Source organism: Patella vulgata, chromosome 8 (assembly GCF_932274485.2).
Source record: "Patella vulgata chromosome 8, xgPatVulg1.2, whole genome shotgun sequence".
Taxonomy (NCBI): domain Eukaryota; kingdom Metazoa; phylum Mollusca; class Gastropoda; family Patellidae; genus Patella; species Patella vulgata.
This window is the reverse complement of record NC_065886.2, coordinates 35611117-35625740: the sequence shown is the minus strand read 5'-3', so window position 1 is coordinate 35625740 and position 14624 is coordinate 35611117. Positions and strand designations below refer to the sequence as shown.

General features: G+C 37.8%; 1 protein-coding gene across 2 annotated transcripts; it reads left to right on the top strand.

Annotated features, from left to right (window-relative positions):
• The first annotated feature begins 218 nt into the window (after window positions 1-218).
• Window positions 219-14141, top strand: LOC126830093 (uncharacterized). 2 transcript variants are annotated; one of them, XM_050560365.2, is made up of 4 exons: window positions 219-427; window positions 8622-9481; window positions 10548-10701; window positions 11271-14141. In XM_050560365.2, the coding sequence occupies exons 2-4, from the start codon at window positions 8652-8654 to the stop codon at window positions 12009-12011; spliced, it is 1725 nt and encodes a 574-aa protein (XP_050416322.2). In that variant the 5' UTR covers window positions 219-427; window positions 8622-8651; the 3' UTR covers window positions 12012-14141. The 2 variants fall into 2 exon arrangements, with proteins under 2 accessions (XP_050416322.2, XP_050416321.2); XM_050560364.2 differs by lacking the exon at window positions 219-427 and adding an exon at window positions 6265-6364.
• The last annotated feature ends 483 nt before the right edge of the window (window positions 14142-14624 follow it).

Genomic DNA, 14624 nt, shown 5'->3' with positions numbered 1-14624 from the left:
CATTCGGCCGAATTTCTATTCGGCCGAATGATTCGCCCGATCAAACAGGTTTGATATATTCGGCCGAATTATATTCGCCTGGTGTGTCCGCTTCGCCGAAGCATTCGGCCGAAGAAAGAATTCATTAGCCAATCACCACTCATATCGATAAGTCACGTGATAGATTGAAGACATAGACGCCGCCATGTTTAATCATGTGACGTGAAAGGTGACGCAATCGACAGGTTGAATCGGGCGAAGCATTCGGCTAGTGTGTCCACTCATTCGGCCGAATAAAATTCTGCGCCGATTGGTTCGGCCGAACGATTCGGCTAATGTGTCCACTGCTTAAGAAATAGAGAGGGGCCGATACAAAAAACAAAAGTCCTGCTGATCAGCCACCCGACCACCCGATCAGCTTTCCTGTAGCAAGTATGAAGAAATACAGGTAGATACAAAAGTCCTTGTTGTATATCAAAAAGTCACCTTAAAACAAACTTATAAAATCACTGTCATAATAAAAACAAGTTAAAATGCACGTGAACTTTTAAAGGTTAGTCATCTTCAACAGGGTTAAAACAGGCTTCTATGAAACAGATTGATCTTTGATTTAGTTGATTGCGCCTCGAGTGTGGCTGCACGTATAATATATACTATTCAAAAAAAGTAGGGGATATTTGATTTTGGGGGCATAATACTAAAATATGTAAATGACTACGAAAAAAGTCACTACAGAACCTAACAGAAGAAACATTTCCAGTTACATGTGACGCCCAAACGCACCAATAGCTACCGCATGGAATGCAGGTGATGCTTGGGATCATCATGGGGGTCCAACCCAAGATTTGCACGACTCTGACTTTGAATGTTACAGCCATTGTGGCATTGAATTCGAGGGTGGAAACATCAGTTTAATTGTTTTAGTGACCAGAAAACAAATTTTGATATGCGTCGGCTTACCCAAAATGAAAGGTTACGTGCCCTTGGCATGCTACAGATCGGCACAACACAGGCGGTTGTGGCGCGGACGATGAATGTTTCTCAGTCTGTCATAAGCAGGCTATGGTTCAGATACCGTGATACACAATCTGTACAGGACAGACAACGCTCAGGTCGACCAAGGGCGACAACTCAAGCCCAGGATCGATTTATCCGTACCTTGGCCTTGAGAAATCGTGTCATCACAGCAAATCAGATCAGCGCTCGTCTTCAAACAGACACTGGTGTGAGAGTGAGTGGCCAGACGAGTCGGAATCGACTGCATAGGGGTCACCTTCGCGCCCGACGTCCTCGCGTGATCCCTTGTTTGAGAGATCATCACATTCAGGCAAGACGTCGTTGGTGTAGGGATCGTCAACACTGGGATAATCGACACTGGAGCAATGTGATGTTTTCAGATGAGTCAAGGTTCACTGTTGATTTTTTGGACAGACGTAGGAGGGTGTGGCGTCGTCGAAACGAGCGCTTCCAAGACGTTAACGTCATCAGACATGATCGATTTGGGGGTGGTTCTGTTATGGTTTGGGGAGGCATCACTGTTGCTGGAAGAACGGCTTTACATGTTGTTGCAGGGCGTGTTACAGGCCAGTACTACCGGGACAACATCTTGGCAGTCCATGTTATGCCGTTCGCACGACGTCATGGCCGCCGTTTCATCTTCCAGGATGACAACGCAAGATGTCACAGGGCCAGGATCGTTACAGGTTACCTCCAACAACAGAACATCACCACATTACCTTGGCCAGCACTGAGTCCCGACCTCTCCCCCATCGAGCATGTCTGGGACATGCTTGGACAGAGGTTACGTCAACGTCAACAACGTCCTGCCAATGTCCAAGAACTTGCTGCTGCGTTGCAACAGAAATGGGACAATCTGGATCAAAATGACCTTAGACGTCTCATTAGGAGTATGCCACGTCGGATCAATGCTTGTTTGGCAAACAGAGGAGGATTTACCCGTTACTGACTTGGTTGTGATGCTGTGGTAACTTTGCTGTTTGACCCCGGGTATCATTTTACCCTTATAATGGTCAGTCTGTGCCTTACTTAGTCTAACGATCATTTGGAATAAATCGATGAATGTGAACTTCATTTCATTTTGTCATTCGTTTCTTCGTCAGTTTCATTAGGTGACTTTAATAACACTTAAAAATCAAATATCCCCTACTTTTTTTGAATAGTATATATGATGTCTACATTTATTCAACTAGTGTTTTATGAGGTACTGAATACTGTACTTATGTCTGAAGATATGTGAACATATATCGTTAACGTATTTACAACAATGATTTCACTGAAGTATGTTTTTGTGGTAATAATTCATCAATATTATTTCTTCTACGCTAATAATAGTCATTTCATTGAATCTTTTCAAACGATGAGTTGTATAGAGACTAACCATGCAGAACGAATTTCCTAAACATCCTCAGGATTTTACTTCCCCCGACCTGGTTTTAGATCATCGAGTTTATCTGACATAGCCATAAATCGAATACAAAACTTTGGTATAAAAAGATGTTGCCGGGGAAATCGTGGAAAACAATCTAGTGCTCGTAGGACTGCAAGTTGGAAGGCATCATGCGACAAAAATAAAGGAATTCACTCACATTGATCTACTGTATTACGTTCATTACCATCGGAAACATTATATGACAATAACCGTCACTGTAGATCTGGTTTAGTTAATGCTAGATCAATTCGTAATAAAACCGACCAATTTCTACATCAAGTAGTCACAGAAAATCTGTTGATGTCTGCATAATCACCGAAACGTGGTTGAAGAATTGGAACACCGTTGAAATAGCAGACTTAAAACAATTCGGTTATGATTTCAAAAACTCTGAGAGAAAGGGCCGCACGGGTGGTGGTATTGGAATATTTTTTAAGGACAATATTAAAGTTAGCGTTACGAGTTCAGGTGAAAATACGTCTTTTGAATTTGCACAAATATTAATTATCAATAGTTTTAGAATTACAGAATAGCTATTTATAGACCACCATATTCTGAACAGCATCCCATTTCGACAGCAACATTCTTCAGTGAATTTGCTGACTTTATAAGTAATTTATTTTTGACCTGCAATGATGTTTATTTGTCGGGGATTTCAACATACACGCCAATAAGCCCACAGAAGCGGATACTGTTGCCTCTAATGAACTATTGGACAATTTCTCTTTGAACCAACTTGTTACGAACCCAACACATATTTCTGGAAATACACTAGATCTGATATTGATTCGTGAAAACAGTGATTTCTCTATAATAAGTAATATCAAAACTGAATATTATCTTTCTGACCATGTTTTCATATTGTCAAATATCTCAACATCTTGTCCAATGCTTGTGCTAAGCAAATTCAGTTTCGTCGTCTTAAATCGATTAATCAAGAGATTTTCAGGTCAGATATTGCCAAATTTGCAGAACATCTTTCGACCTTGAATAACATAGATGACCTCGTTTCTGGCTATAATGAATGTTTACAGAATGTATTAAACAATCATGCACCAATCAAAACGAAATCTATTACACTTCATCGGGAAGTACCTTGGTTTGATGCTAAAGCCATGGAACTTAAAATATCTACCCGAAACGCTGAACGTCGCTGGGTCAAGCACAAAACGTCCTAGAAATGGGATCACTTCCGTGAACTCCGTAATTTATACAGTCACCATCTTACTCAATCTAAAATTTCTTTCATACGCGACAAGATCAACTCTTGCGGAAATAATTATAAACGACTGTTTGAAACAATTGCCAAACTCACTGGTTCCAAGAAATCTAATCCGCTACCCGAAGGTGTATCGGATTCTCAGCTGGCGAATGACTTTGCTTTGTTCTTTCACGATAAGATTGACACAATCTGCCGAGATTTGGATGGGTATCCAGTGTACGTTCCTCCATCTATAGATGTACACCATTTTGCGTCTTTCAGTGCAATAGACACTGAAACTGTAGGAAAGCTCATTCAAAACGCAAAACCAACTACGTGCAGTTTGGATCCGTTACCATCATGCCTGGTTAAAGAACATCGCGATATATTCGCACCATTAATCCGTGATATTATCAATACCTCCCTTTCGTTGGGGGTGTTTCATTCAGAATGGAAAAGATGGAAAAGAGCTATCATAAAACCTCTTTTAAAGAAGACAAATTTAGACCACATCAAAAAGAACTACCGTCCAGTTAGCAACCTTTCCTTTTTGTCCAAATTGGTCGAAAAAGCTTTTCTGATCAGCTTTCCGAGCACATGGACAACCATCGTCTCCTACCATCGTACCAGAGCGCATATCGTAAAAATTATAGTACAGAAACATTAATCCTTAAAATATATAACGACATCTTACACAATATGGAACATCAATTATTATCGCCTTTTGTTGCCATAGATCTTAGTGCCGCGTTTGATACTGTGAATCGTGAACTGTTGCTTGAAATCCTTCAAAAATACTTTGGCGTTTGTGAAACCGCACACGAATGGGTAGCTTCCTATCACTCTGGTAGATATGGAAGCGTATGGGGGTCAATAGCGCGATAGATACCGCAATATTAAGTTGGTAATATGTCAATATATTGTGATTGTTCTGATGATTTTATCTCTGAAAAGACAATTTTGCCGAGTTAATTGAGTCAACGCGCTATATTAGATGTCCCCATTTCGTTTTAAATGTGCTCGTTTGCGTTAAGATATTGCTATTCTGAAGCTTTGTCGACATATTCCATATCGCCGTAGCATATGTCGACATTTTCGCGAAATATCGCCATTCGCTATGTCGACGTGTGCATTTAAAACGAAATGACGATATACAACATAGAGAGTTATTCAATTAACTCGGCAAAATTGTTTTTTCTGTGATAAAATCATCAGAACAATCACAATATGTTGACATATTACCAAATTAATATTGCGGTATCTATCGCACTATTGACCCCTATACGCTTCCATAGGTAGAAGCTTTAATGTTAACATCAACCAAACTAATTCGACGCCATTCGATATAATTTTTTCTGTTCCTCAAGGTAGTATAAACGGTCCAGTTTTCTTCACATGTTATTCTAGCACATTGTAGTACCGTACAGTGTTAAGGATGACCTTAATCTCGTTGGGTATGCCGATGATCATAACATCTACGGTAGTTTTAAAGCTGGTGAGATTTCATCGGAATTGGAAACGATCTCGCGTTTGTCTTCCACAATGGATGACATTAAACATTGGATGCTTAGTGACCGGCTTAAAATGAATGATTATAAATCAGAATTTATAGTTTTTGGTAGTAACAGAACTCTGCAAAAATGTACAACAACGGAGATTAAAGTTGGAGATGTGTCTGTCACACGATTAAGCCATGTTAAAATTCTCGGTGTCTCAATGGATGAAAATCGCAGTCTCAAAAAACATATCGCAATAAAATCTGAAACCGCTGCAATAGGCTATCACGGGCGCGTCGAAATACCCAATAACTGCCCAATAACTGCCCAATAACACTCAATAACGGTCCAGTAACACCCAATAACTCCAAAATAACAACCAATAACTACAAAATGTTGACTTTGGAAACACAAAATAACAATTTAGTTGAATTTAAGAAGTATCTACTTTCTCACAATCTGAATGGCACCAACGTTGACATACTTCACAATATAAGCTTTGAATATCGCGAGTTTCTTTCAAACATGATCCGCAAGGATACTCAATTCGGGGATTTTCCTATCATGTATAATTAAAACGAATTGCAACGAAAGCATATATTAATTTCTTGTAAACAAAAATCACATACACGAGTTATCTCCCTTCAGGCGAGTGAGCGTAAAACTCTGATTTGGGCTCAACGTTGCGAGGCTTTTAAATTCAACTAATTTTAAATTGTTATTTTGTATTTCCAAAGTCAACAATTTGGTGTTATTGGGCAGTTATTGAGTGTTATTCGGCAGTTATTGGGTGTTATTAATTTCTTGTCAACAAAAATCTCCGATTTGGACACAAAGCAGCGATGCTTCTTAAATTCAACTAAATTGTTATTTTGTGTTTCCAAAGTCAACATTTTGTAGTTATTGGGCAGTTATTGGGTGTTATTGGGTAATTCGACGCGCCGGGCTATCACTATTATACGGTGACTATTGGATATCAAGAAAATAAACCGCTACCTTGATAGAAATTCTCGTTTAAAACTTGCTAATGCTCTGATTTTTACTTAAACCCAATCCCAACCGATATACGACAAGATTTTCAAACAGTCGGCAACAATACGTCCCAGCTACAAAACTATGATGGGTTATAAAGAGAGACAACTCTTTCTAGTTTGGCGGAAATGAAGTAAACCTTGGAATTGTGGGTCGAGTTACTAACGTAAACAAAAAGACTGGGCCAAGTAAGAAAATAATAATAAGGTGAATAAATAAGAATGATTTATAATATTATGTTGTTTTTTAAACAAAAATCAAATAAATCTGACAACATGGCAGGAACCCAGTTAAAACCGAAGTTAACTCTAGCTAAAAGTAAAATGCCTTTGTCAATAAATCCACTTCCTTCACCATTAATTATTAAACTAATTTAAAGTAGGAGTTCCTTTAGGAACTGTCTTTGATCGGACGGTGTCATCGAACATCGTCCGATCAGAGAGTGTTCATAGGAACTAAATTTAAAGTTGCTAAGTCTCTAACACAATATCATCCAAAGTCTGCGACATTGAAAACACAAATTATTTGTCAATTTAAATCAACATTGATGTTGTGATCTTACTGTGAAAAGATGGACTTCTGATATCCAAAACCAATATTAAGAAAAAATAAACATTTTACCATATATTGGTACACGAATCAGTGCCATTTGTAACAAATTAAGGGACTCGAAGAACGCGGCTAGATATATTCCACAGGTCATGTCAAACGGTGATGCCATGTAGAGCATATGCGCATAAATACTATCGGTGTAGACTGCTAGAAATTGCCATTGGATTGAGATTTCTGACATATTTCGCCGAACATAACTGATTACAGTAAAACAGAAACGGTTGAATGTAAATCAGTTTATATACATGATATTCGTATTACATTATTATATACGTTCCGACTCATTTGTATCAATTTCTAGATCCCAAACATTAGCGATTTAGCTCCTTTAAAGTAGCTAAAAGAAAGTGATTTGGCTACCGTCGGCTAAGTCTCTAACTCAGTATTAATCATCAAAAGTCTTCGACATTGGAAACGTGAATTATTTGTCAGTTTAAATCATCATTGATGTTGTGATCTTACCGGGAAAAGATGGGCTTCTGATATCCAATATTTAATACAAAATAAACATTTTACCATTGGTACACGAATCGTGTAGGCCTACCATAATGCGTTTCAGTGCCATTTGTAACAAGCGACTCGAAGAACGAATCTCCACAAGTCATGTTAAACGGTGATGCCATTTTCTTATCTGGAGTCTCCAGTGGAGAGCATGTGCAATAAATACTATTGGTGTAATTACTGGAATAACCAGATGCTACAGGTTGCCATTCAATTATGGCTTTGCCGAACATAACTGATTTGAAATTTGAGTAAAAACGGAAATGATTGAATGTAAATCAGTTTATATATAGTCATATTACATTATTATGCATTGCGACCCATTTGTGACAATTTCTAGGCCCCAAATATTAGCGATTTAGCTCCTTGAAGTTGGTGTCTGTCTTTATTATATTTGACATACTGTTATATAGTATCATCTATATGTGATGTCCCATTAATGTAAGGCTGTATGTGTGAGAGAGTGTACACTCCAGTGAGAGAGGTCAGTTAACTTGTGGTTGTCAGTGAGGTTAGGTCATCATTTGTGTTGTGATCACTTTGTTCAGTTAATTGGAATAAACTCCTCTAGAACTTATAAATACTTCTGTCATCTAATTATATGAATAGGCTTAAGGCCTATTTTACAATACTGTACCGTACATACACAAATATGAACTCCACTGTCACACTGAACTAACTCATAGTACTAGTGTATATTAGCCTTTTTCAGTTTGTCCGAAAATTTTTTTTTTTTTTAAATTGGATAATTTTACATGACATTTGATCGACTTTGAGGTCTCTTTATATAATGAGATCCACAGGTACGTAGGCCTATAATACATGCCAATTGAAATTTGGTGTCACTTAAATAACTGGTCAGAGTCACTAGATGTTGCGTGCAGTGCAGTTAGGGTAGCACAATTTACCCAAATGCCCCCAAATCACACATTATTTCAAGTTAATAATAATATAGATTTACTGTTCTTTATGCCAAATTTCTGTTTTTAATTTAAAATCCTAACGTTTTTATGTCAAAATGCTCCTCAAAATGTGATTCCCACTCATGTAGTTATCGTGTGCCTGTAAAACTAAAAGCACTCGACCTTGACAATTGGATGAGGAGTAGGGCTGTCATTGAGTCAAGTGGCATGGTTTTGATTCCCTCCTTGTACTTGACAGCTAGAGACCCCTTCACACTATCGAATAATTGAAATAAAATTGAATCATTTGTTAGACTGTCCCTCCCAGGCAAAATTTACTTCATGGTACACAGCATGGTGTATATACTTTTCTTCATTGGTCCAGTCGGTGCAGAAAGGTTAGACCTTAAACACCATTTAATTTCAAGTCTTCTCTTTCCATCTTTCAGATAATTGTATTGAGTAGTGTTTGACCTAAGATGACAGACTCAGAAATCGATGATGTACAAGTTAAAATGTCGCCAAGTGAAAGTAGTGAAAAATCATGTGATCTGCGAGGTGAGGAAAAAGTAAAAGATAATAGGACTTCTGAAGTTAGAAATTTAGACATTGACCAATCAAATAATTGCCAGTCACATGACATGAAACATGACCAATCAAATGATTTAAAAAATGACCAATCAAATGACATTACAAAAAGCGAATTAAAGGAATTAGAAAGTGACCAGTCAAAAGACTTAGAAATTGACCAATTAATTGATTCAGAAAAGACCCAATCAAATGACATAGAAGATGACCAATCAAAAGATAGCAAAAATGACCAATCAAAGGATAATGAAAATGACCAATCAAAGTATAAGGTCAGAGAAAATGACCAATCAAGTGCTCAATTAAATACCTCATCAGAAAGTGCTGTTAATGAAAACATTACGAATAGTGCTGAACTAAGTGCAGTGGCGGTGGCAGACGGTAATGTTGGTCATGCTGAAAGAAAAGAAGAAAATGTTCTGGAAGCAGATTTGGGAGTTTATTTAGATATGGATGATGATTCAAGTGTTACAAGTTATGAAAAATCATCTAAGCAGACAGAAAAACAAGATGATGGCGATTCAAAATCTCGATCTACAGTGAAAAAAGAAGAAAAAGAAGTTGGCATTCAAAGTAGATCCGAGTCAAGGATACATTTTAAAGATCCAGATAAACCTGGAGGAAATGATGTAGATGAAATTGAGAGTATGAGTGGAGTACACAGAAAGGTCAACACACCAGTTAGTCATATAAACAATGATGTCAATCTGCTTGAACCAAGGTTAGTCAGCCAATTCTTTTGGATGTCATATCGAATGCCGATTTTACTATTAGAATATTCCTAGTATTTATTCAAATCAGGGGAGGGGTATTGGTGGCCGAATGGTTAAATGCACGACCTTTAGACCATAAGGTCTGTCATCGTGTCAGGTGGCATGGTGTCAATTCCCTGCTTTTGCAGGACAAGAAGTAGGGTTGCCTGTCCAACTTCATGGGTTTTCTCCAGGTCCTCCAGTTTCCTCACCCTGAAAAGTGATTTAATGAAATAAGATTGAATCATATGTTAGTCCCAAATGACCTAGTTTGTGTTGAGTAGACATAAAACCAGTGAGTAAGACGCTTGCCTAAAGGTCTCGGTTCTCTCTCAGTGTTGGCTGCGACAGTCCCTTGGGATGTTCGAGAGTGGTTTGCCCCTGTCAATTGTGCAGGACGGACGGCCTGGCGAAGGACAACATATATATAGTCGTTCGGAGTGGATGAAAAACCGACGTCCCATGCGTAAACCATGGCAGGCACGTAAAATAACCCTTGACAGTTGGAATTCGAAATAAGATTCTAAGGCATAGCTAGCACTGCTGCATGATACCAAATTTCTTTTATAGCACACTGTATGATGTCTGTCTTCATTAGCCCAGTCAGTGCATACAAGTAAGACGTTAAGCCTCATTTCATTTCCTCCACCACTTTGCACACGTATCCATAGAAATGGGTGCCAGTCAAGTCGTCCACAAACAAAGTCGTCCACACCCGTTGGTGGAGTCGTCCACAAGGCATTGGTGATGTCGTCCACAACTATTGGTGATGTTTATTTGACTCCACCAACGTATTACTATATCCCAAAATTAAACTAAATCGTGTGGACCCAACGGGTGTGGACGACTCCACCAACGGGTGTGGATGACTTAATCAGATTTTTCGTGTGGACGACTTTGCTTGTGGACAACTTGACTGACATTCATAGAAATGATAATTACCATTCATTTGTTTCAACAAATATACTGAAGAATTGTGTTGACTCTATCAACAGTCCATGCAAGTGGTGAACAAATTTTGTTTTTAAATTACAGAAATGTTGAATCAAGGGAGGCTACTTTTAAACAAGCGATGAATTTAATGTCGACACGATGTTCTAGCGAACAGAAAGACATTCCATATGGCCCCTACCTGCCAGAATATTTCTATATTCATCAAAAACGCCCATGTCCCATGCCACCCTTAAAGGTAGGTCATATAGTTTTGATACAGTCTACAATCATGCTGCTTGTATTGGCAGCCATGAAACTTAATATTGATCATTAAACTTACAGATTAGGTAAAAAAAAAATGGCTGCCGTTGACCGAACTCTCTTTATATATAGCACTGATTGTGAATATAGTCTCATCTGGTTCGGGGGTTTGGGTGGCTGAATGGTTAACACATGTGCATTGCAATGAAATGAAATGGGGTTTAATGTCCTACTGTTCAGCTCCGACTGGGTATGCGCATTGCATCAAAAGGTCATTGATTTAAGTGGCGTGGTTTTGATTCCCCACTTGTACGTGACAAGAAGTAGGGGTGCCTGTCCAACCTTGTGTGTTTTCTCTGGGTCCTCCGGTTTCCTTTCACTGCTAAAGACCCATATGTGTAAGTTAATAATCGAAATAATAATTGAACCATATGTTAGTTCCAAAATGACCAAGTTTGTGTCGAGTGGATGTTAAATCCCATGTCTCTCTCTGATCTGATTTTACCAATTGTGTCCAAAGATACAAAAATATATCTCACATAAATTGATATTATGTTTTTTCAGGCATGGCGTGGTTACCATGGAAATGTTTATTTTGAGCCAATCACAATCAACAGTTTACAACAAAATCAATCAACCAACGTACCTCTGGACAGATGTAACCATAGAAACCATCAGATGTTACTGGCACGTAGTCGCATGTCCTCACAAAACAATGTTCAGTCCAGACAATTTGTTCACAGTCGTCCAGTAACACAACAATTGGTTGTTCTGGATAGAAATGTCGTTTTGAACAAGTTTAATGAAAACAGTACTCAAGATCTAGTGTGGCTGGAAGGTCAAGACTCAACAGGCAGTTTGGCCATTAGACCACAGTCATTTGGTAGCCGACGTCGACCAGCTTCATCAAGACATGATCGAATCTGTAAAGGTTCAGTTTCACGTAAAATGAATGAAGCAGCGAAGAGAAAGAATCAGCCTGAGATGAGAATCATGGGAGATAAATTTGTACACCCGAGCGCCATGTCCCCGTTATTACGCTCCACCACTCAATATTCGTTGAGTAACCAGAGAAACGTCATGAGCAGTCCTGATCTTTATCACGGTCACCATGGCTACCATGACCTCCTACCTCCTGTCGAACAGATGAGAGTTAGTCTCCGCCATATCGATAATTCCAGGGATAATTACAGTCACATGTCCCCCTACACTCGTTCAACTCCCTACACGGAAGATCTAAAACCCTTCATTAAATACAGTCCTGAAATAAAGGCCAAGTTTGGTCGACGCTTGACTACCATGTGAAAGTGTGATAACAGGAATTACTTGTGGGTATGAATGAAACATGAATCACAGATGAAAACTATTATTTCTGTAAAATTCTTGCCCCCCCCCCCACTCAAAAATATATTTTCAAGAACTTTACCAGATCTGTTAATAACTGAGTTATGAGACAGAAGTCTTTTAATAAAAAAGACTTGCTTGCACATAGCATCCATTTTAAACATCATTAATTTAGGAAGCCCCATGGGACAGACTTAAAATTAAACTGTTTTCATCTATGTACAGCACCAGGGAATAACCTCCTTTTCTATTTGTGAAAGATAGATAATTGACAAAATCATTCAAATGTATACAGCACTGTCAACGCTGTAGTGAGTACCATTTAAGTCAGGAATAAGACTGAGGTTTACTGTCACTTCAACACAATACTTCGGTTATTTTGAAACACACACTGAGGGAGGAAAATCTTTATCCCAGACATCATTGTTTTGGCCTTTCCTTCTTGGATTTTCAACTGTTACAGAATGTCCTTCAGAATGACTGGGCAGTCTCCTTGTCAGTCCTTCAGGGGCCTGCACCACCCTAGAAAATTAGTGACACCCCTGATAAGCAGGCCAGAAGGTTCTTTTCAGCCTACACGTGACCCTCTACTACATACATCTATTGTTTGGACAATGTATTTATACTAATATTTATAACTGTCGTTTGTCTGTCTGTTCAAAGTTGGCGGCTTCACTAGGACTGTCCCGAGGCTGAAATTTGGTGAATAGGGATAGCTTGGACCAGTGAGTAACATAGGCCTGGTGGCGTTAGACTACCGTTTCTGGTTTTCAGAGTTATTCTGCTTTCAGTTCCGGGTACAACCTGTGCAGTGCGGAGTCATCCACTAGTTTTGAATAAAATAAACTGTTTTATTGTGTGATTGAAAATGGGCAAAATATTTGAAATTGATACACCAGCAATATGCTTTGCCAGTCTGAGCCCGACTTATATTAATTGTAGAAGGCACAATGTTAAGAGTGTTCAGTCAGTGTGTTTCAACAGTCAACTGATGAATTTCGACAGTCAACTAACTGTAGTTAATAGTGAATAAACACAATACAATTATTATTTCGTTTGGTGTTACATGATATAAAAAACAGTAACGAAACTATTCCTCACTTTTACTTTGCCTGGAGAAAATTAAAGATACAGAACGAATAGTTATGAACCCTGTATTATTGGTTATTTGTTAGGGTTATTTGTCAACTTGTCATTGCTGGGTTATATTAATTGTAAGCATAGATAATGTTGATAAAAATTTCATTTATTTGTAATTCTGTGTTTTAACTCCATACGGGGGGTTGGATGGCTGAATGGTTAGCGTGCACGCGCTGTATCATAAAGTCTATCATTGAGTCGACTGGTGTGGTTTCGAATCCCCGGTTGTACGTGACAAGGACTAGGGTCGCTGTCCAACCTCGTAGGTTTTATGAAATAAAATTTAACCATATGCTAGTCTCGAAATGACCTAGTTTGTGTCAAGTGGACGTTAAACCCCATTTCTCTCTCTCTCTCTTTAACTCCATACATTAACATAGGTTTTAGAAAGCAGATATAAATTCGATGTGTTTTTGTATTTAATATTGGATGAGCTATGGACAGATTTTGACAATTTTTAAAGAAAATAATTATCTAATTTTGAAAAATATATTTTTTATACTTTTTATAATGTTAATTATAAATTTGCCTTTATGGATGCACAATTGTATAATTATTAAACTATTTTTATATATTGTAACTGGTACCTGTATATTTTATATATTGTTACTGGTACATGTATAATTTATATATTGTTACTGGTATATGTACAATTTTATATATTGTTACTGGTACATGTATATTTTATATATTGTTACTGGCATGTATATAAGTATATTTTATATATTGTTACTGGTATATGTATAATTTTATATATATATTGTTACTGGTACATTTATATATTGTTACTGATACATGGATATTTTCATGTATTGTTGCTTATACTTATAGGAGAATTTATATACCTAATCTTAATAAATCAGTTATTTTGTCATTTTGAATTTATAAGGGTATAACATTATGGTTATGAAATTAACCAGCATCCAGAATTGTTACAAAAGCAAAATCTATCAGACTATAAAATTTTATTTGCTTTCTGTCATTTAAAACTTTTAAAGAATTTTGCTCAGTTATTTATATACATATATCTTATTTAATTTATTGACATGTGTTTTTATTTTTTTTTAGACATTTCGAGTCTTGTAGAAAATATCTAGGCCTATTACTAAACATATAACTTTAAAACAAAGCATAAAAGAAGTTCAAACTCATTTCTGGTGTTTGTTATAGCTCATATCTTTCTAATTAACAGGGGGTGGGTGGCGTTGTTTTATCGAGTTTAATGGCTTGGTTTAATTCCTCGCTTGTGCGTGACAGGGTGTAGGGTCCTGTCCAACTTTGTGGGTTTTCTCGGGATCCTCCGGTTTTCTCCTACAGCCAAAGACCCCTACGTGCAAGTGAATTATTGAAATAAAATTGAACCCTGTGTTAGTCCTGAAATGACCTAGTTTGTGTCAAGTGGGCCATAAACCCCATTTTTCTCTCTGTGAAAAT

What these genes read in the sequence shown, in the direction of transcription:
- LOC126830093 (XM_050560365.2), top strand. Translation starts at nt 8,652, where the DNA reads ATGACAGACTCAGAAATCGATGATGTACAAGTTAAAATGTCGCCAAGT. An exon ending in GTCAATCTGCTTGAACCAAG is followed by an intron (nt 9,482 to 10,547) that starts GTTAGTCAGCCA and finishes TTTAAATTACAG; the next exon opens with AAATGTTGAATCAAGGGAGG. An exon ending in GTCCCATGCCACCCTTAAAG is followed by an intron (nt 10,702 to 11,270) that starts GTAGGTCATATA and finishes ATGTTTTTTCAG; the next exon opens with GCATGGCGTGGTTACCATGG.